The following is a 22,345-nucleotide window of genomic DNA, read 5'->3' on the forward strand; positions in this document are numbered from 1 at the left end:
GCAAGAGAAAGAAAATCAAACTACTAAATAACTACTACTAGTCAGTTCAATTCTTAATAGAAGTATTTTGAATTGTTAAAGAAATAGCTTGTAAGCCAGAGTTATATATAGGCAAGAGTGAAGTCAAATTTTTGTAACAAGTAAACAAAAACGGCTATTCAAATTGAAATGATTCCAAAAAATTAGATAATGTATGGCCCGGATTGTAGCTGGCTTCAAAAGTTTGTCCCCCCAATCATTTCCATAGTTTGCATGGCTGTCTTCACGTAATAGTGTTTCAACTTTCACGTAAACACGAGGCAGAGTTTTTTGTCTTAAAATTACTTAACCATATCCATTTATAATTTAACCCCACCTACATTGTTGAAAAAGTGATCGGACAAGTTACTGTATAGGTTGTTTCCGAGAACGAATGAAGGAAAGAGATACCAAGCTTATCAAAAAAAAAAAAAAAAAGACTCAGTTTTTGTATTGCACGCTTTAAACGCTAGACTTTTAAATGAAATATTTTAAACCCTACACTTTCTTTTTTGAAAAAATAAACCCTATACTTTCATAAATAGTAAGTGTTCATCTCCTGACCGTGGAATCATTTTTTTTGTTTTTCTTTTTTTTTCTTTGGGTACATTTATGAAAGTTTGGGGTTTAAAGTGTCCAATTTAAAAGTACAGAGTTTAATTTGTTGCTATGATAAATCTTTTTTTTTTTTTTTTTTTTTTGGTAGTTTCCCCTAAATTTTAGTATACAAGATAAATATTAGCTAGAAATTATGGCTTTGTTTGGATTTATTTTTTTATCACTCATCACTCAATTTCCGTCACTTATCACTCATCACTTAAAATATCCTACCCGTTTGGTTTTTGTTTTCACTTCCCATCACTCAAATATTTCTACTGTTTTTGGGACCCATTGTCGAAGCACCATGTCAGTGAGTATAGTTAGCCTACCCGCCTCCTTCAACTCTTTTCATTTCATTTTCTTCTCCTTTAGTCACCATTGTCCTGTCACTCTCCCAACACAAACCCAAACCCAGGTAAGATAGAAGACGATTGGAGTAGCAGCGACGCCGATCAGTGTAGCGGTGGTGCCGATCTCCCACCTTCAACATGTAGCGGCGTTGATCAGCACCGATCTCCCACCTTCTTAACCCAACGCCGATCTCCACATTTTATTGGTGTTGATTTTTGAAAACCCCAAGGCTTGATTTTTGTGGGTATTGTTTTGTTTGTGCTCTGTTTTTTCTGTTGTTGTTCATGCCCCTTTCTTTGTCTCTGTTGCTTGCACTTTATTGCCTTTTTTTTTATTTTTTATTATTATTATTTTTTTTATGGTGCTTGTGGTTACCTCTATTGGTGCTTGGCTGAAGAGAAAGCACACAAAAACAAGATTAAGGAGAGAAAAGTTTGTGGGTTTTTGTTTCTGTGTTAATGTGTATGATCTAACTCATGTGTTTATGGATTTGATTTTCTGGGTTTGAGAAATCGGTACCCATGTGTTTCTCTTTTTTTTTTTTTTTTTTTTTTGATAAAGTATATTTGGTGTTTCTGTGAAGAAGAAAAGAAAGAAAAAGAATGAAGAAGAAGAAAAAAAATGGCCGTTGGAGTGAGTCTGTGAAGAAGAAAGAAAGAAAGAAAGAATAAGAAAGAAAGAAAGAAGAAGAAAAAGGTGCGCCTGACGTGACTTGTCTCTGGCCGTAGATCCTATGTACATGTGTTTAATTACGAAAATGCTATTGGAAACTGAGTTATGGAAACTGAAAACACCTAAAATGTGTTTTCAGTTTCCATAACTCATAACTCAAAAATCAGAAAATTGAGTGATGGAAACAAAAACTGAAAACAACTGAAAACAAAATCCAAACAAGCTTTTCTGCATGGGTCTCACCATTTTTGAGTTATGAGTTATGGAAACAAAGTTATAAGTTATGGAAACTCAAAATCCAAACACCCCCTATGTAACTCATTTGGTAATCATTTTTTGGTGTTTTCAATAAAGTTGTCAAGATTTAAATTCCTCATTCCCTAAATATCGAATATATATATATATATATATATATATATGAAATGAGTTCAAGCTACACTTGGTATAACTTGACAAGAGTTACACCTTTTCTAACCATAGAATACCATTAGATCTAATGGTTAATAACATTCTATGCCTTGTAATTAATATTCTAAATATTGCATTAATGAGTTACCAAAAATCACCATTTTATTTTATTCTTTAAAATTAAATGTTTTCTCTCTCCAATTCCAAAGCACACACATTCTCTCTCTAATCTCATCTCCTTCTCCATGGCTTCACCCTTTCCACCACAAGACACATGACATCTCATATATATATCTCTGATAATAAAGAAAAGAAATTAAGCAAGAGCCAAATCACTCCATTTGTATTGTGTTTAAAGGACAACCAAGTTTTTCTCCCTCTCCCCCTCCTTTTTATTTATTTATTAGTTTATTATTTTGCTTGGGCCCCTATGACTGTGGATCTAGCAAATTTCTACCAGGGATGTGAACATGAAATCTTAACCTTCCACCACTTATGACATTAAAACCCCAATTTTTGAATTGGAACATGATTGGTAGTTTGGTATAAACTCTAACAAACGTTATGAGATTTTAATGAAAGCTTCCGTAGTTCCACCACAACATTGGATATCAACAATTCTTATCAAATTAAGTGTTTATTTTAAAGGATTTGGAGGTAAGAACATTTAAGAGAAAAGTTGTCAATTTGATGGCTTACAAACTCAGAAATTGCAATACCCATATCATTAGCACTTTTTTTTCTTTCTTTTTACCGGAATTTCTTTGTCATCCCAATGATTGAAGTGCAAAACACCGAAACATACTATGCAAACTTCAAATACTGCCTCAACATTTGATTTCTCATAATTGAATAAACTGTTTGATTTTTAAGAAAGCTATAACAGCTATTCGTAGATGAAGATATGAGATTCATGTATCTGTTGTGGAAAGGATTAAGGAGTGAAGCCATGGGAGAAGGAGATGAATTTAGAGAGAGAAGATGTGTACTTGGTGATTAGAGAGAGGATGCATTTAATTTTAAAGAATAAGAAATAAATCCAAGGCTTTTTTTTTTTTTTTGAGAGATAAAAGGAAGATTTTTGGTAACTCATTAATGCAATATTTAGAATATTAATGATAAGGCAGGTATAATTTTTTAATGGTTAGATCTAATGGTAATCTATGGTCAAAAAAATGTGTAATTTTTGTCAAGTTACACCGAGTGTAACTTGAACCCATCTCTCTCTATATATATATATATATATATAAACTTGTTGCACGTATATACCAACTTGCAGATAGGTTAGTACTTTGTACACACAAACTGAATTAATCTCTGGGTATTTCTTCAGTGAATGAGAAAAATTAACCCCACCTTGGTACCAATAAAGTATAAAACATCCGTAAGCAACAACTTGCAAAATAAAGGCCCGACAATACGTTGGTTGTACTCTAAAAAAAAAGACAATACGTTGGTTGTAAGTTGCTATTGAAAAGGGCATTATACCGACTTTCAAAGTAGAGAATGACTATGAAATTATTAGGATTAGGAACCAATCCAACTTGCACTGATAGCGAACCAGGGACAGGTTCAATATTTATTAGAAGGCCGAAAGAAGAATGTTAAAGGACAAAAATTAATACTCTTATTATTATTATGTGATTAAAGTAACATACTATTTACACGTACATACTATTAACATCAGTTTTATCAATTTCATTATGTCACCTGATACAAAACATTATGAAACTCTAATTTTGTCTCTCAATAATTATTATTGGAGTAAAAGACAACCCTATACGGCTAATAGTGATTACGTTTATGCAAAATGGCCACATGATTTCGTTGACATCGTCTCTCTCATTTTGGATATTCTTTCGTAGATTCAGGAGTAGTGATTACTTTTAAGCAAAATACCCACTTATTTAGTTCACTCCGATGCTTATTTTAAATATTCTTCTCGTCGATTATACATACAGCAGGGAAAGATATCAATCAGGTCGCCATAGATTGCACTTGAGTCTTGAGCCACTCATCCATTATTGTGAAATAGTCAAAATTGCAGTTGGCGTATTATATAGCGTGATAGGAACTTAGGAAGCATTGTTTTGTGGAGGATATATGACAGAGGTCAAATACTTCAAAAGTATGGAAAAGACAGGCGATAGAGAGATTTTAAGAGGTACGTACAGCCTAGCTTCTACAGTTCTCCTTTTCAACCAGGACGAAATTGCAATTTAACCAAGATTGGCCAACTATCTAGTTAGTAGGCATGGTTACCAAAGTATTTTATATACTAACATCTTGAGTTTCAAAGACTCAATTTTGGGACTATAAATCGAGTCTTTGAGGCTCGGTTTGTATGTTTGGATCAGATCTGATGTGGCTTATTTGCCACTTGGCATTCACATGGAAATTGAGTCTCTAAGACTCGATTTCCACGTTTTGCCAACGTGGATGATCCACGTGGAAGCCCCTGGAAATCGAGTCTTAGAGACTCGGTTTCCAATAGGGCTTTTTCAAAGTTTCCGTCTCTATTCTCTCACTCTCACTCACACTCACACTCACACCGTGCACTCTGACACAAACCAGAGCACTCTCACTCTCACAGAAACCGACCCACTCTCACACTAAAAACCTGTCACCGACCCACTCTCACTGTGTCAGCCTCACCAACGCTGACCGTCGCTCACCCTCTCACTCTCTCAGCCTCACCGACGCCGACTGTCGCTCACCGTCTCACTCTCTCACTCACCAACCCAGTCTCATGCCTTTGTCAGTCACCCTCTCCACCCTCACACAGATACCCTTGCCAAAAGAACAGAGATGTATGAAACGGTCATCACAGAGCTTTGAAGTCCTTTAGTCTACGCGGTCTCTGAAAACAAAAAAACAAAAAAAGGTGAGTCCCTTTATGCAAAATGCAAAGTGTGTTTCACCGTGTGTATGCTGAGAAACAGTGGGAAAAATCAAAGAATCTTTTGTGAAAGTTTGTTTTTTCGATTTACATTTGGGTCGCATTTTTGTAAATTGGAAGTAGATTTTATTTACAAAAATGCCACCAAATGGAAATCGAGTTTCAGAAACTCGATTTCCATTGGGAATTTTAAATTTTAAGCGCCAGGCCGAGACTTCAAAAATATTTACGGCCAATGCCACTGAAAAAATTCCCAGTGGAAATCGAGTTTCTGAAACTCGATTTCCATTTGGGTGGCATTTTTGTAAATTGGAAGCAGAGATTATTTACAAAAATGCCACCAAAAGGAAATCGAGTTTCAGAAACTCGATTTCCACTAGGAATTTTAAATTTTAAGCACCAGGCCGAGACTTCAAAAATATTTACGGCCAATGCCACTGAAAAAATTCCCAGTGGAAATCGAGTTTCTGAAACTTGATTTCCATTTGGGTGGCATTTTTGTAAATTGGAAGCAGAGGTTATTTACAAAAATGCCACCAAAAGGAAATCGAGTTTCAGAAACTCGATTTCCATTTGGGTGGCATTTTTGTAAATTGGAAGCATATTTTATTTACAAAAATGCCACCAAATGGAAATCGAGTTTTAGAAACTCGATTTCCACTAGGAATTTTAAATTTTAAGCACCAGGCTGAGACTTCAAAAATATTTACGGCCAATGCCACTGAAAAAATTCCCAGTGGAAATCGAGTTTTTTCATTTGGGTGGCATTTTTGTAAATTGGAAGCAGAGTTTATTTACAAAAATGCCACCCATATGGGTGGAAATCGAGTTTGAAAGACTCGATTTTTACTAGTATTTTTTTTTTTTTTGGCTCCTGCAGTAGTAAACCAGAATTAGTTTTCCCTTCCCCTGCAGTAGTAAAATAACACATTACATGCTCTGCGGTAAACAAGTAAATACAAGCATATGATACCAGTCAAGGGTAGAGTACGAATGCAAATAACTGGATTAAAACAATCACTATTCATAGGCATTATAGTTGCCCAATTAGCACACAAAACCACTACTAAGTAGCTGTCATTGCTTCAAACAAGGCCCCTGTGGTTGAACTTGCCAAAGTAGTAGCTACTAATGCCAAAGTAATATCATTGCTGGCATTATAGGCAAGAGCTGCACAACGCAAGTAATGTAACGAGTACAATGGATAGCAAATAGTTCAATTACAACAACATTCAATAATAAACAAGATAACAACTAAAACAATACAACATAGTCTACATAGTCACGTAGCACTTGTCCATATTGATACAACATACTCTACATAGTCACCTAACACTTGTCCATACAACATAGTTTACATAGTCGCCTAGCACTTGTCCATACAAAAGATAACCACAAGTCCCACGTACAATAGGTAATCAAAATCGAGTCTCTACTCGCCTGACAAAAATTAAAATACGGTCATTAGTTTCCAAATGCAAAGAACAAAAACCGAATGAGATTATGAGTATATTATATAAAAATAGTGAAGGCACTTGCCTAGTTTATAGCACTACCACTTGTCGAAGCCCCACGAGAATTGGGACAGCTTCTATGGTTATGCCCCTCTTGATGACACACTCTGCATTGTTGCCTCGGTTGAATCTCCCTCAAGTCCGGATTTTCCCTCCGGCTTCCCTGTTCTCGCCGTACCCCATCCATTTCATTCCTTATTCTTGACTTCACAGGACGACCTATGCCCCGCAACAACTGTGGGTCAGGCACCCATCGTGGTCTGCAAATGTCCCTCCACAATGATTCTGACTTTGGCACCACAAAATTATGTGAATATGTGAGAATGGCGTTGTTCAAACTGTAACATGGGTCAATATAGCTGGTCGCATTGAGATGCAGACCTTGAAGAACTTTAATTGCATGTGAACAAGGGATCTTCAAGTTTTGCCACTTTCCACAACCACATGTTCTAGCAAATATGCGCACTTCATGACTGTGGTTTCCCCCTCCACCTCTATGGTCGTTGTACGGGGTAACCACTTGATATACACCCTCTTCATGATTAAAATTCCTCACAGTGTGTCCTGTAATTTTCTACTCATTTCTATTATAGATCTCTATTGCATAATCACTCCACAGCTTACCTCGAGAGAGATCAAAAGTAATTTGTTTATGTCTATCATGGAAATATGCAACAAGTTTACACCAAGTGAACTCAACCATTGCAGCAATGGGCAAACCGCGGGCACCTTTAAGTACCCCATTAAAGCACTCAGAGATATTGGTTGTCATTGCCCCGTAACGTCTTCCACCATCATGTGACTGGGTCCATTTCTCCACATCCTCACTCACTAGATATGTGTATGGCATATAACGTTCAATCCGACAATCAGTAGGGTCTACACCCCTCAGTAAATTAATCTCGGCCTCCTTAATGGTTTGCATTATGGACTCAAATTTAGTTTCATGAGTCGCATATCCAGTTTTCAAGGCCAATGCCTTTAGAGTCGGGTTATCAAAGTGTCTGTTGAAGCTAGCAACATGTCGAAGGCAATATCGGTGATATACCTGTTCTCTTCCATCCTCACCTCTAGGCCACTCTCGAATGGCACATTTGATACCTTTATGTCGGTCAGAAACAATGCAAATGTCATCGTTAGGTATGACATGCTTTATGGAAGTCCTGAGACACTCTAAAAACCACCCCCAACTAGGCCCTGACTCCTTGTCCACAACAGTAAAGGCAAGAGGCAAAACCTTTTGGTTAGCATCGGTTGCCATTGCAATCATCAATACCCCCTTGTATTTACCATACAGATGAGTCTCATCAATACTAATCACTGGCCTGCAATATTGGAATGCAGCAATGCATGGAGCGAATGCCCAATATACATAGCGCAGTAACGTGGTACCTTCGTATGGCCTAGGTATGGTGTGATAGCTGTACTGGGTACCTGAATCCTAATCCAAGTATGCCAACAACAACTTTCGCAACTTTTGGTAAGACTCCTCCTAATCCCCAAATATCTTAGCAATTGCCTTTTGTTTTGCATCCCATACTTTATAGTAAGAAAGCTCATGATTATACTTAGTACGTATGATCTCCCAGAGCTCATCAATACGTGCAGTGTGATTTTTTTTGCAATTTTCCCATAATTTCTGATGCAACAAAATGTGAATCCATCATTTTACCGTCTCTTTGTAGGCCAAAGGGTATACAAGTGTGTGGACCCACATAAGACGTGACCATCCACAAACCATTGAATTTAGCCTTCATAAATGCCCCAACATAACACTTGCAGTTGTCGTCAACACATGCAGTGCACAATTTCGTTTTGGTCGACCTCCAGATTATAAAATTTCTATTATCATTTGCTGTGTATATTATCAATGCACGCTTCACTGCCTCTTTATTTGCAAAAGTCAACCCTTTACAAAAATGCATCCCATCTTCCCAAGTAGAAACAAATGATATTTGAAGACGTGAAGGATCAACCATATATTTCCAAGTATTTGCGTAGAATGAGTCAGCAGGAGGTCTGTAACCAGTGGTCGTATTTCTATTATGCTGGACACCAATATCATCATCTGCATCACCTTTATCATGGTACTCCATATTTTCCTCTTCAAAATTGGGAACGACTTCATGGTCATCCACATCGTTCTCAAAGTCGCCTTGCTCAATCTTCTCTTCGTACTCATCCACAACCTCAACATTTTCACCATCATTCACAGCATGATCTTCGTCTTCGTCTTCGTCTTCCTCCTCTAAATGTGTCTCTTGAGGATAGAGGGTTTCACTAGTATTGGCAACATGATCTTGAGATGGGAGCGTATAACCTCCCATTGTATACCCTCCCATTGTAGTGCATCCATCATCTAGGGCTGTAAATTGTAAAGCCGTAGTTGTTTGTTGCACCACCTCAGTAGTGTTGTCTACAAGTGCCTCCAAACTTACATACAACTCAGCAGCATTTACTTGGGGCATTTTCTGAATCCTATTAAACATCAGTTTTACATGTTTATCTTCTTTGATCGCCATATACCCGTAATTTATCCGTTCATGAAGGACTTCTTATGGGTAACGATAAATAATCTTGATGTCATACCAAGCAGGGTTCAAATTTAATTCCTCCATTATTTTCCTCTTCAAATCATTCAACGTCTGCAACTTACGTCGTATCATCATGCAGTAGCATTCGATACCCTCCCCTCTAAATGGTAATACGTCAATCCCTCTAGGATTGTCAAGGGATCCACCAAAGTATACATTTATATCAATATTCTTTAGAGATTGTAAACCTATTAGAAAGTCAAGTATAATATGTTAGTGACAGATAACTTCGAAATCTAAAGCAATAATGATAAAGCCTAATTATGCAGCACAAGATTTGGTAACTAAGTTAAAACTCTTGAAAGGAAAAATAACTCTACGGATTCAACTATTAAGGGTTTAAGGCTTTAGGTGTTGTCAAGAGTTCTAATAACTTCTTTTTTTGGATCACAGCACATAGATGAGTTTTTTTTTTTTTTTTTTTTTTTTTTTTTTTTTTTTTTTTTTTTTTTTTTTTTTTTTTTTTTCTATTGTAGGTAAGAGAAAGGCTTCAACATCTTCATTTCGTGACTGCCCTCTCTTACCAAAAAGTTGTTGTTATTGTGCCTTGTATAGGTTGTTTAGATTTTCTGCAAATGAGAATTCACAACCTAAAAATTTACATAGTCAACAAGAATATTTTACTCAAGTAAAAATCTTGAAGATAATATAGTTGTGCCAATTTCAAACGGTCGCATTTCACTTATTTAAAATCCAAATTGAATCAAATTATATTCGTTTTGAAGTCCTATATGCCTACTTTTCAATGAAATAATTTTCACTGCAAAATTCATTATATAAAGATGGTGAAAAAGCTATGAACAAAAAATCATCAACTTCTCATATTTTGATAGTTTTGTCATCTTTTAACAGCTTTCGAACTAGACTTAACCCTAACAAAATGATATTGATACAACACAAATTTGAACTGTTTAGGCACTAGGATTTGCCAAGATTGAATAAGAGAGAAAAAGAAGAAAATCTCTCCATATTTCTCTTCATGCATGTCCGTTCCATATTTCTATGTGGATGGACTATTAGTCAGTGGATTCGTGTATCTTTCTCTAATATATATATTTAAATATATATATATATATATATGTTTATATAAATATATATATTCAAAAATTATATATATAAATATATTTATATAAATATATAGTTGTATAAATATATATATATAAATATATAAATATAAATATATACGTACATATATATATATATATATATATATATTATCAGGAAACAAATATAAATATTTAATACAAACAAATATTTTATCAGGAAATGTCATGACAAATTCAATGCAAGCAACACTTTCTAAGGCAGTTATATACACTAAACAACCAACTAAAGAGTGAGGAGACCCTTACCTGACATGAGGATGTGCAAATGTACTGCTGAGATTGTATGAGAGTGAGAGGGGGAGTGAGAGAGGGAGACTACAGTGAATGTTGGGCTTGTATAAGAGTTAAGAGAAGAGCAACGTTTTGCTGCTGAATGTATATGAGAGTTGCTGAATGTATATGAGATATGAGAGTTGCTAAATGTATATGAGAGTTTATGAGAGTTGTATGACAGTTGAGAGAGTTTTGTGAGAGTTGTTGAGAGAGGAATCAGTCAAAAGAATCTCTGAACCCCGAGTGACTGGACAGACAAAATGATGGGACCTGATGGGAAACAGAAATGACCAGCCCACATGGAGGGTCTGACCCCAATTGAAAATCGAGTTTCTGAGACTCAGTTTTCACTTTTAGTAAACCGAGTCTCAGAGACTCGAGTACTAGATGATCTACGTGGCATGGAGTCCACGTGGCGTCTACGTGGAACTCAAGTCTCAAAGACTCAAGTTGCACATGGACTTCATGTGGCTTTTTTGCCAACTCAGATCAAACAAACTGAGCCTCAAAGACTCGGTTTATAGGCCCAAAATCGAGTCTTTGAGGCTCGAGATGTTATAAAAAAAAATACTTTCAGAACTGGACCTACTAACTAGATAGTTAGAAAATTAGGGTTAGTTACCTATTTTTCCCTTTCAACCAGTATAATAAGTCTAGAGTCCAGTAGATCTATATATATGAGATTCAAAACAATTTACCAACTTATCATTAGTTCTGAAATCCTATGATAAGAAAATAAAAACATTCTACCAGTTGTACTCATCAATAGTTCTGAAATTTATTGAAAAATATATTGTATTTGTAACTTTAGTTTAATCTTATATATTTTAAAGCATTTCTTCCAACAGATCACAAATGGTCATATTCAACTCTACGTAGTATGTTTAAAGCGGCCAATTACAAGATGCCAAGTGATATATACTTAGTGGATTCCACTGTCACTATTCAGAGACCAATGAAAATATTTCAATCGTTATTGAATAAGAATTATAAAGATTTCCCAAGAGCCAATCGCACATCAACATATGTTAACTTATTAATTTAAGTGACATTAGGGGTCTAATTAAATGCTGCCATGTGATATTTTAAATTAAGACAATTTGGCTAATTAAATTATGCCATGTGTCCCTTGGAGAACAAGACATTAAATTATGACACATGTCATCAATGATAGTGAATCATGTGTCATCACAACTTCTCAAGACTCTTGTAAATAGAGTTCCTCCTCAATCTTGTGAGACCACATTTAGAAGTTTCAAAACTCTGGAGGAATCAAACTTTAAAGACTTCAAGAACTTCAACCTTCAAATATAAATCATTCAAGTCATCCTCCTAGATCTAAAAGTGCACTGGAATCAAATTCCAAATCGTTAGAAAACTTCAAGAGATTGCAAATTAATGAAAATCTATGGATTCAAGTCTAAAGTCCTGAAGAACTTCCATTACAATCTTTGAAGACGAACACAAGAACACGAAGAACAAAGGATTTCTAAAAAACATATAGTTAGAAATTCATCATAATTTCTATTCAAAGATATCTTGATCCGTTTCCCAATAAAATTGAGGAGCATCTAGTGTTTGAATCAAGATTATACTTAAATCAAAGATTTATTCAAAGAGATCGAATAGGAGGAGAATTATGCTGTAATGGAATTTAATTTCAAAAAATTGTGCCTACTCATTCATCAATACAAATATTCATTTATGAAACTATTTCGATTATTTGATTTCCAAACTTAAAATTCAGTGCTTACGATAATATTTACTATTCACACTAGTACAAAATATCATGACTTTAAAGCCAGCTTTCCACCACAAGCAGTGGGTCAAATAGGAGGCCTCTTTATCAATCTCTTCTTCACACTCCATTAATTTTCTTTCCATTTAATTTTGGAGGTAAGGGTACTTTATAAGTTGCAATACTCTTTTTCGATCCCTCTCCTTTTAATTTTGGAGGTAAGGGTACTTTATAAGTTACAATACTTTTGTAGGCAAAATTTCACACCAACTTTCATATTTAATTGTCACTTACTCGTTTGGTTGAGGCCATCACACACACACACACACACACAATATTTAATTGTCACTTATGGGATTATATCATCAATTAATTTTGGAACACACTTGGCGAATTTCACCTGAATTGCCTATCTTCACACCAATGTTACTCATTTTAATCATGGAATTCCCAAATTCCACTTTGAAATTCAAACCAAGCAACAAGTGTTTGACTTTGGCTTTTGTTGAAGCATCATTCCACAACATTTGATCAGACTCAAGAATCCCTTGCCCAATTCTCAAATTTCTAATATAAGAGGTATCAAACCTATTAGGGCTATAAGTGTCTAGTGCAACATGCTTTGAACCATCTCCATATTGTGGGCAAAGTGCTCGGAGTTGAGGAAGAAATGCAGGGTTGATGGATGGGTCGACAACACCATTTCTTTCTTTAGTGAAATTGTACATTTTGTATTGGAAGAACTGGCAATCTGAAGTTCCTATGGTGCGTCCTCCTATTAGAAAGAGAAAAAAATGTTACCTTTGGTTATGTAAAAGTAATTGGTCAAATAAAAATAATAATAAAAATAAAAACTTTGTAATAAGGGTCCATCGTGTAATCACCGCGCACCCTTAGTGCGATAATCGCTTTACAAGTATAAGTACTTATGGGGTGTGCAGGGAAAGGGCCGAAATTCAAGTCTCTAAGAGTGAGCTTCACACACATATACACTTAGATTACGTTAGAATAAAATTTCTATCTTCTATAAAAAATAAAATTAAATAAAAGGGTCCATAATGTGAAATTAAAAAAGCTATATAGCAAGATCACCTTGCTCATCAAAGGTCTTATGTGTGTGTCTCATATTTGTTTTCTTTTGCAATAATTGATTATTTTCTTAATTAAATTATGGCCTATATATATAAAATTTAATACTTATCTCACTAATTAAGTGAGAAAGTGCTCCACGATGGGCCACAATCTCAAAAGAGAAATTTTTGCCTTTCTTCTTTAAGACACAAAAACTAAGAGATTCATGTTACTAGACCAGTCCTATGCAGCTAAAGCCCATGTACAGTTTGTTAGCTACTCCTTGCTAAACAATACTTCTCTCGGATCTAACTGTAATGGTTACAAGTGTGAAATTGTCGAGGCTTTTGGAAAAAAAAATTACTGCTAAAAGATTACATACTAACATGATAAAATACGATCAGTGTCATTTCAACAAAATGAATTTTTTATTTACTTTTTGTGTGTGTATTAGTAACCTATCAGCTTGTAAGTTTTATACATTAAAATTTATAGTATCTCTAGCATTACCTTTTTTGTGTGTTATTTTCGTTTTCCTATTCAACTTGTTGAGTACTGTCTCATTAGTCGTTACGAACAATAATCATGGTTTCATTGTTTTGTAGAACCTCTCTTCCTCACTTTTGTTACAAGACCTTGCCAGCTTGAGTTGGAGAAAATTAAGTTAAATTACCAACGAGGACCACAAGATCTTGAGTATTGAGACCCAAAGCAGAAAACTTTTGCTTTTGCACATCGATGGAGTCATTGAATGCTGGCAAATTGTCAGCATCAGATACCAATGAAACCCTTCCGTCTCTGCGTCCTGTGGGAACAACCCAACTTGATCCATTAACCTGCATGATAAGTCCAGAAGCACGGTTAATTATTGAAAAAATAAAAAATAAAATAACATGTACCCACACAGATATGTTCAACATTCTATTTCTACTTTTCCCTCGTCTTATACCACCAAATGAGATGAGAATAAAGTTTTTCTTCCAACTAATTTGAAAAAATTTCCTCCAACTTATTACATGACGACTTGTAAAACCATTTACAAGTTTAAAAAAAGCTACATGATTCATTAAACAAGTCATATAATTAAAATGATACATAATTTTTTCAATCACCACCTAATTAATTGGAGGAATTGATCTCTGAACTATTTTGGAGGTAACTTTAACAACAGAATCACGGGCAGCAAGGGCAAGAATATCAGTGAAAGAAACAACACCAGGACATGCAGCTTCAAGCTGAGTCTTGGCATCATCAATAACTTCATATCCTCTCAATCCAAGGTTAGCTACAGCTTTTTTCTGAGTGTTAGGATCGACAATAAGGACAGAAGCATCACAACCCCGCATGAAGCAGTCATGAAAATGCATCCTCAACAATCCAGCAGCCACAGTGTGATCAGAATTGAAATGGCATTGAACTGTTGAGCTAACAATGGATTCAGCTTGAGGACACGTAGTGGAATAAAATCCAACTTTTGTGCCTTTATGGCCATGCACCAAGTAGGCACCAATGGCAAGCAAGAGAAGCATCCAGAAATTGGATATTTGGTTGGAATTTCCACTCACCATTATGACTTAGAGAATAAAGACAGCAAAAGTATTGTTTATTACACACACACTGTTTTAAAGATTTGGCTTGTGAGCCAGAGTTATATATAAGCATTAGTGAAACCAAATTTTTGGACCAAGTAAGCGAATAGAGTTGATCAAATTGAAAGATTCAATAATATCATATGATGGATAATTAATAAGATGGCCCGCTTCAATTCATTATCAAAATATATCATCAATACATCATATTTTTTGACCATGTAAGCGAATACGATTAATCAAATTGAAAAATTCAAAAATATCATATGATGGGTAATTAATAGGATGGCCCGCTTCAATTTATTATAAAAAAATATCATCAACATGTCATCTGCATAGTATTTTGTTGCATAGTAGTATATCATCAACAACTTGCAAAATAAAGGCCCGACAACTCATACATTATTGGCGAAACTACACTATTAGTCATGTTAGAATGGCTGGCCAAGCTAACCCAATGGTCATTGTTGCATAGTTTTCTCTCATTGTGTTAATATTTTTCTTCTACTAGTGCCATGCTCTTTAATAAAATAATATAATGTGTGTAATGTGTTAATTTTTATAAGATGTGATTTTAGTAATTTTAATTGATAATAAGTAATATTTTTCTTATTTAATGTAATAAAGACATAAGAATAATTAATTTATGTAATTACATTTTTTATCCTCTCACTTTTCTCCACAACCAAATAAAAGAGTTTTTTATCGCTCCATTTTTCTACCCCCAACAAAACACAATGAGAGAAAACTAAAATAACTTCTAACCTCTCACTTTTCCATCTCTCTAACCAGTGGCGGCTTTAGAAATTTTTTTAGGGTAATCACTAAGAAATTTAAATTATACAAAATCTAATAAATCGATAACTTAAATATTTGATACAATTGCATGCAAGTCGAGTCGTTATGGAAAACAAAATTGTTACGACTACAAAGTCAAAAGAATAAAACTATTGTCACCGTCAAAGAGAAGTCACAACTACAATATTTTTCTTGGTACCATTTTTTAAGAAAAATGAAATTAGAGATATTTTTTAATTGAATAGGTTGAACGAGCTACAAATTTGAATTATTAGTGATTTTTAAAGGGATTAAGGATTATTTTTGGGGGGCAGATTTAATTTTGGATTAATACTACGTCCACAAATTTTTACAATACATCCACAAATTTTTACAATTAATCTTAGGCAAAAAACTGTTATTGGTGGGTAAAAAAAAAAAATATCAGTATTTGGCCTAAATTAGGATTAGTAACAACTTACCACATTGGATTTGTTGTTAAATTATTGTGAAGATGTTGTAAATGTAGTATTACTCTCTTTTTTGTTGAACCCAAATTTTTGTAATTCTCAAGTTAGGGTGTTCAATATTTTAATTAAGGTAGTCACAATAGGTTAATTTAGTATATAATATTCTTTTAACAATGTATATTGACAGTTTTTAGACCCCTTAAACAATTGATTAAACCTAGGTAATTAGCCAAGTTGTTACTTAGTCCAATTAAGCAAGTTTAGGTTATCACAATAATAAAGGTCAAATCATGCAAAGCAGCGAAAAATAAATAACACACGATATGATCACCCAGGAAACCAAACCGGTAAAAAACCTGGGGAGGATTTGACCTAGCTATCCTCAAGGTAAACTTGAATCCACTATCAGAAAGAATCGAAGTTCATACAAAAGAACTTACAAGCACCCCCGCTCGACTTCCTAATGCTACCAACCAGTAGAACTTACTGACACGACCACGTGCAAGCTCCGAATCCATGAACTCCTTCTTTCTTGGATTCCCACCAGCTACAAGCACCCCCACTTGTGTATTCTTTAAGCTTTAATGGCAGCAACTGTTTTGATCATCAAGGTGTAGAGAATATCTCCTCCTTGAAAACCCTAAGTTTGTGTAAAGGAAAGCTCCTCTAGATCTCACAAGAGATTTACACAAACCGCAATATGAGCAATACTAAAACGTGGCTAGGGTTTGCCTTTTATACTTAGGATAAATAAGAAACCCTAAAAACGTTTTAAAACAACTAGGGCTGAGTTGGAAAATTCTGCAGAAAAGTAATCTGCCCGACGTTCGATCGGTCGAGCCTAAGCTTCGATCGATCGAGCCAGGCCGAAAGCCACACTGCTTTCTGCTTTACACTCGATTCCAACTTTACATTGATATACAACTTTGAGCTAGCTTTAAACACTTCTAAACACATTGTTTTGATCATGGTTTGCCAACAATACAAATTAGAGTTCTAAATACATAAAGTCCTACACTTTAGAACCTAACATATATATACATCTTTTTGTAGTCAGGGTAGTCCTATGACCACCTTGACTTACATGTGGAGCTGCCTGGCTTGCATGTGGAGCCACCAATGCCTCTAACTAAACAAACCCTAGCAATTTTGGAAAAACCCCACAAGATATCTAGTGTTTTTAAATTTTTCTATGTATGGGGAATACTAAAAGTTTAGACATTATATATAGACCATTAAAGTCACATATAAAGTGTTATAATTGCTAAAAAAAAAAGTTAGAAATAATCTCCAACATTAACAAACGTTTAATTATCAAGTAGCACAACTCTTGTCAATAATTATAGTAAAAAAACACAATTTTATACAATTTTGTTAGACATTCAATCAACCAAGTATCTAACGAGCTTTGGGTAGAGTCTTTCGTTGCACACTTGTTAGACATTTGGTTAACTAAAAATCTTGTTAGACATTTGTTAGACATTATAAAATATAAATGCACTCTCCAAATGATTTTGATTGTTTCTTTCACATTATAACTTTATAAGTGATAATAACACTCTTCCACTTACAAAGTGGGATAAAGCGACATTCTTCCACTACTTAAATGGGATCAAACTTGTATTAAAACCATGGTTTTAAAAACCGAACCGGTCATAGAACCGTTTTTTTTTTAAATTTCCGGTTGGACCCCGGTTTTTGACCGGTTTTTGGCCGGTTTTCCGGTTATTGACCGGTTTTGGAGCTTTTAACCGGACCGGATTGGCTCCCGGTTCCCGGTTGAACCGGTCGGACCGACCGGTCCGGTCTGGTTTTTAAAACAGTGATTAAAACCTATTAGGATATAAAAAATACACAAAACTTGTGACTTTTCCAATATTATTAGGTTGGAGGGAAAAAATATCTAGTTTTGAAGGGCAGATAATGGCTTGCCATTGAGTGTGGAGATTGGGTCAACATGCTAGGGGAGAGATTTTATAGTGAATTTAGTCTTATAAACAATCTTGGAAAAATAAAGAGATGGAAGTAGAGTTTTGCATTTGTCTTTTGTGTTGAGAGAAGGGTGTAAGTAATTGGTGATAGGCCAAGAATGTATTGAACACCTTGTAATAAATTAACCAATTAATTAGCCAAGTTAATTAATTAATTCAATTAACATGCAATATGCATGGTAGCACAAACAAATCGCCAACTAAGTTAATATACAGCGGAAAATAAAGTTACAATACTCTTTATAAGTTGCAATACTCTTTTTCGATCCCTCTCCTTCTAATTTTGGAGGTAAGGGTACTTTATAAGTTACAATACTTTTGTAGGCAAAATTTCACACCTACTTTCATATTAAATTGGCACTCACTCGTTTGATTGAGTCCATCACACACACACAAAATACCACCAAGTGAGCTGATTCTATGGGATTATATCATCAATTAATTTTGGAACACACTTAGCGAATTTCACCAGCATTGCCAATCTTCACACTAATGTTACTCATTTTAATCATGGAATTCCCAAATTCTACTTTGAAATTCAAACCAAGCAAAAAGTGTTGGACAATGGCATTTGTTGAAGCATCATTCCACAACATTGGATCAGACTCAAGAATCCCTTGCCCATTTCTCATATTTCTAAAATAAGAGGTATCAAACCTATTAGGGCTATGAGTGTCCAATGCAACTCGCTTTGAAACATCTCCATATTGTGGGTAGAGTTCTCGGAGTTGAGGAAGAAATGCAGGGTTGATGGATGGGTCAACAACACCATTTCTTACTTTAGTGAAATTGTACATTCTATATTGGAAGAACTAGCAAGTTGAAGTTCCTATGGCATGTCCTTCTATTAGAAAGAGAAAAAAAAAATGTTACATTTGGTTATGTAGAAGTATTTGATGAAATTAAAATAAAAAAATATTAAAAAAAAAAAAAACAAAAACAAAACAAAACCTTTGTAATAAGGGTCCATAGTGTGATCACTATGCACTCTTGGTGCGGTGGTCATTTTACAAGTATAAGTACTTGTGTACTTGTGGGATGTGGAGAGCAAGAGCTAGAGTTCAAGTCTCTAGGAGCAAACTTCACACATGTATACACTTAGATTACGTTAGAATAGAATTTCTCTCTTTCATATATATATATATATATATATATATATAATGGTCTATAGTGTGAAATTAAAAAGGCTATATAGCAAGATCGCCTTGCTCATCAAGGGTCTTGTGTGTGTGTGTCTCATATTTGTTTTCTTTTGCAATAATTGATTATTGTCTTAATTAACTTATGGCATATATTTATTCTCAATGTAATATATTTTATTCACAATCAATCCAAACACCCCCCCACCCCCAAAAAAAAATTATATATATATATATATATGATTTAATACTCATCTCACTAATTAAGTGAGAAAGTGCTCCACGATGGGCCACAATCTCAAAAGAGAAATTTTTGCCTTTCTTCTTTAAGACACAAAAACTAAGAGATTCGTGTTACTAGACCAGTCCCATGCAGCTAAAGCCCATGTATAGTTTGTTAGCTACTCCTTGCTAAACAATACTTCTCTCGGATCTAACTGTAATAGTTAGAAGTGTGAAATTGTCAAGACTTTTGGGGAAAAAAAAAAATATATATATATATATATATATATTACTGCTAAAAGATTACATACTAACATGGTAAAATAGGATCAGTTTCATTTCAACAAAATGAAATTTTTACCACCACACACCCTTGGTGCGATTGTCACTCCACAAGAATAAGTACTTATAGGGTGTAAGAGGCAAGGGTTGGGGTTCAAGTCTCTAAAAGGGAGTTTCATACACATATACACTTAGATTAGGCTAGATTAGAATTTCTATCTTGTAAAAAAAAAAAATGTTGATTTTTTTTTTTTTTTTTTTTTTTTTTTTTTTTTTTGTATATTAGTAACCTATCAACTTGTAAGTTTTATACATCAAAATTTATGGTATCTCTTGGATTACCTTTTTTGTGTGTGTTATTTTCGTTTTCTAATTCAATTTGTTGATTATTGTCTCATTAGTCATTACCAACAATAATCATGGTTTCATTGTTTAGTAGCACTCTTCCTCACTTTTGTTACAAAACCTTGCCAGCTTGAGTTAAAGAAAATTAAGTTAAATTACCAACAAGGGCCACAAAATCTTGAGTATTGAGACCCAAAGCAGAAAATTTTTGCTTTTGCATATCGATGGAGTCATTGAATGCTGGCAAATTATCAGCATCAGATACCAATGAAACCCTCCCGTCTGTGTGTCCTGTGGGAACAACCCAACTTGATCCATTAACCTGCATGATTAATTATTGAAAAATAAAATAAAATAAAAATAACAAGTACCCACACAAATATATTCAACATTCTATTTCTAATTTTCCCTCGTCTTATTCCACCAAATCTGATGAGAATAAAGTTTTTTTTCCTACTGATTTAAAAAAATTTCCTCTAAGCTATTACATGACAACTTATAAAACAATTTACAAGTTTAAACAAAGCTGCATGATTCATTAAGCAAGTCATATGATTAAAATGATAAGTGATTTTGTTAATCACCACGTAACTGATTGGAGGAATTGACCTCCGAACTAGTTTGGTGGTAACATTTTCTATAAAATAATTACCAGAACAGAATCACGGGCAGCAAGGGGAAGAATATCAGCACAAGAAACAATGCCAGGACATGCAGCTTCATGCTGAGTCTTGGCATCATCAATAACTTCATATCCTCTCAATCCAAGGTTAGCTACAACTTTTTCTGAGTGTTAGGACCGTCAATAAGGATAGAAGCATCACAACCCCGCAATGAAACAGTCATGAAAATGCATCCTCAACAATCCAGCAGCCACAGTGTGATTAGAAATGAAATGGCTTTGAACTGTTGAGCTAACAATGGATTCAACATGAGGACACGTAGTGGAATAAAACCCAACTCTTGTGCCTTTATGGCCTTGTACCAAGGAGGCACCCATGGCAAGCAAGAGAAACGTCCAAAAAATGAATAGTTGGTTGGAATTTCCACTCACCATTATGACTTAGAAAATAAAGACAACAAAAGTATTGTTTATTTCATGCAAATTTTTTTAAAGATTTGGCTTGTGAGCCCGAGTTATATATAGGCATCAGTGAAGCCAAAATTTTGGACCAAGTAAAAGAATTGACCCACTGGGTGATTTTAAGGTCACCACTCTCGAGAATCCACTATTATCAGAACAAGCAGTTATAAGTAAAAGAATTTCAGTACCTTCTACCAACCTACAGTTGAACTCTTATCCCAATACCCAATTGAACTTGTTCTATAGTGACAATCACTCCTTGTAATGCATGGCTCCTAGTACATGACTAACCAATTGCGCGGATCACAATACGCGACTTTAATCACCAACTAGAGAAGGTTATTGACTGCAAAGTTCTTCAGTTCATCCAGACGATGAAGATCAAGAAGATGCTTGGTTACAAAACCCTACGGTGCACAAACACAGCAGCTTCTTCACAAAAGAGATGAACTAGGGAAAATTCTGTTTCCGATCACAATCTGCATGAACAGACTTTGCTCAACACTTGTGCAACTTGTGTCACCTTTGACGGCCCTTAAAATAATCCTTTTATATATCTAGGGTTATGAGAAAAGAAGGCTCAAACACATAATCACGAATTGGAAGAAAAGAGAACAGAAAAATCTGTTTTTCTTAAATCTCGACAGATAGCTATCTGTCGAGCTGCTGTCGAGTCACGTGGCTAGAACAGCTCTTAAAGCTCGATAGATGCTAGCTGTCGAGCTAGCTGTCAAGTTTTAATGACAGGCACTTTCTCTGCTTGAATCTTGTACAGACTTGCATGGCTTTAACACTTAATCTTGAAACAAGGTTTCTTGAAGTATTAAACACATCCTAGATCCACCCAAATACAAGTAAAGTGCATTTTGTCAAAGGATTAGCCAATTACATAAAATAGTGACATATGTTCCTAACATGTGAAACACATATGTCCTAACAATGTCCCCCTTTGGCAATCCGAGACAAAACCACAACAAACAAATGAACATATGAGAGAAGTCATAAATCACTCAACTCATATTCACTTGTTGAATACAATAAAATCTATCCTAACACAAACTCTTGAAAAACTTTGCAAGAAGAGAGTTTATGGCAAATACACTTTGACAACCTGTATTTTTTAAACACTTTAAACAAAACTCATCAAGGCATCTTTGTATGAAACAGAAATAATAGATTGCATATAAGTAATGTGCATAAAG

General features: G+C 34.8%; 2 protein-coding genes and 1 pseudogene across 2 annotated transcripts; all 3 read right to left on the reverse strand.

The window, feature by feature from the left end:
* Nucleotides 1–6,487: 6,487 nt before the first annotated feature.
* LOC115966546 lies at nucleotides 6,488–8,984 on the reverse strand. Its single transcript, XM_031085761.1, has 3 exons — nucleotides 8,439–8,984; nucleotides 7,087–7,903; nucleotides 6,488–7,026 (listed from the first exon to the last, which is right to left on the reverse strand). Exons 1-3 carry the CDS (start codon nucleotides 8,982–8,984, stop codon nucleotides 6,488–6,490), a joined length of 1,902 nt encoding a protein of 633 aa, XP_030941621.1.
* Nucleotides 8,985–12,538: 3,554 nt separating this feature from the next.
* On the reverse strand, nucleotides 12,539–14,845 carry LOC115969233 (cationic peroxidase 2-like). Its single transcript, XM_031088838.1, has 3 exons — nucleotides 14,405–14,845; nucleotides 13,918–14,080; nucleotides 12,539–12,948 (listed from the first exon to the last, which is right to left on the reverse strand). The coding sequence occupies exons 1-3, from the start codon at nucleotides 14,810–14,812 to the stop codon at nucleotides 12,539–12,541; spliced, it is 981 nt and encodes a 326-aa protein (XP_030944698.1). The 5' UTR covers nucleotides 14,813–14,845.
* A 3,660-nt stretch (nucleotides 14,846–18,505) lies between these two features.
* On the reverse strand, nucleotides 18,506–21,116 carry LOC115966547 (annotated as a pseudogene).
* Between the last annotated feature and the right edge of the window lie 1,229 nt (nucleotides 21,117–22,345).

This window comes from Quercus lobata, chromosome 11 (genome assembly GCF_001633185.2).
Source record: "Quercus lobata isolate SW786 chromosome 11, ValleyOak3.0 Primary Assembly, whole genome shotgun sequence".
Classification (NCBI taxonomy): domain Eukaryota; kingdom Viridiplantae; phylum Streptophyta; class Magnoliopsida; order Fagales; family Fagaceae; genus Quercus; species Quercus lobata.

Coding starts and splice junctions, on each gene's coding strand:
- LOC115966546 (XM_031085761.1), bottom strand. CDS start 8,984: ATGGCGATCAAAGAAGATAAACATGTAAAACTGATGTTTAATAGGATT. Junction 7,904..8,438: donor CAAATACTTGGAAATATATG/GTTGATCCTTCA, acceptor TACTTGGATTAG/GATTCAGGTACCCAGTACAG. Junction 7,027..7,086: donor TACTTTTGATCTCTCTCGAG/GTAAGCTGTGGA, acceptor AGAAAATTACAG/GACACACTGTGAGGAATTTT.
- LOC115969233 (XM_031088838.1), bottom strand. CDS start 14,812: ATGGTGAGTGGAAATTCCAACCAAATATCCAATTTCTGGATGCTTCTC. Junction 14,081..14,404: donor CCCGTGATTCTGTTGTTAAA/GTTACCTCCAAA, acceptor CTTATCATGCAG/GTTAATGGATCAAGTTGGGT. Junction 12,949..13,917: donor AGATCTTGTGGTCCTCGTTG/GTAATTTAACTT, acceptor TCTTTCTAATAG/GAGGACGCACCATAGGAACT.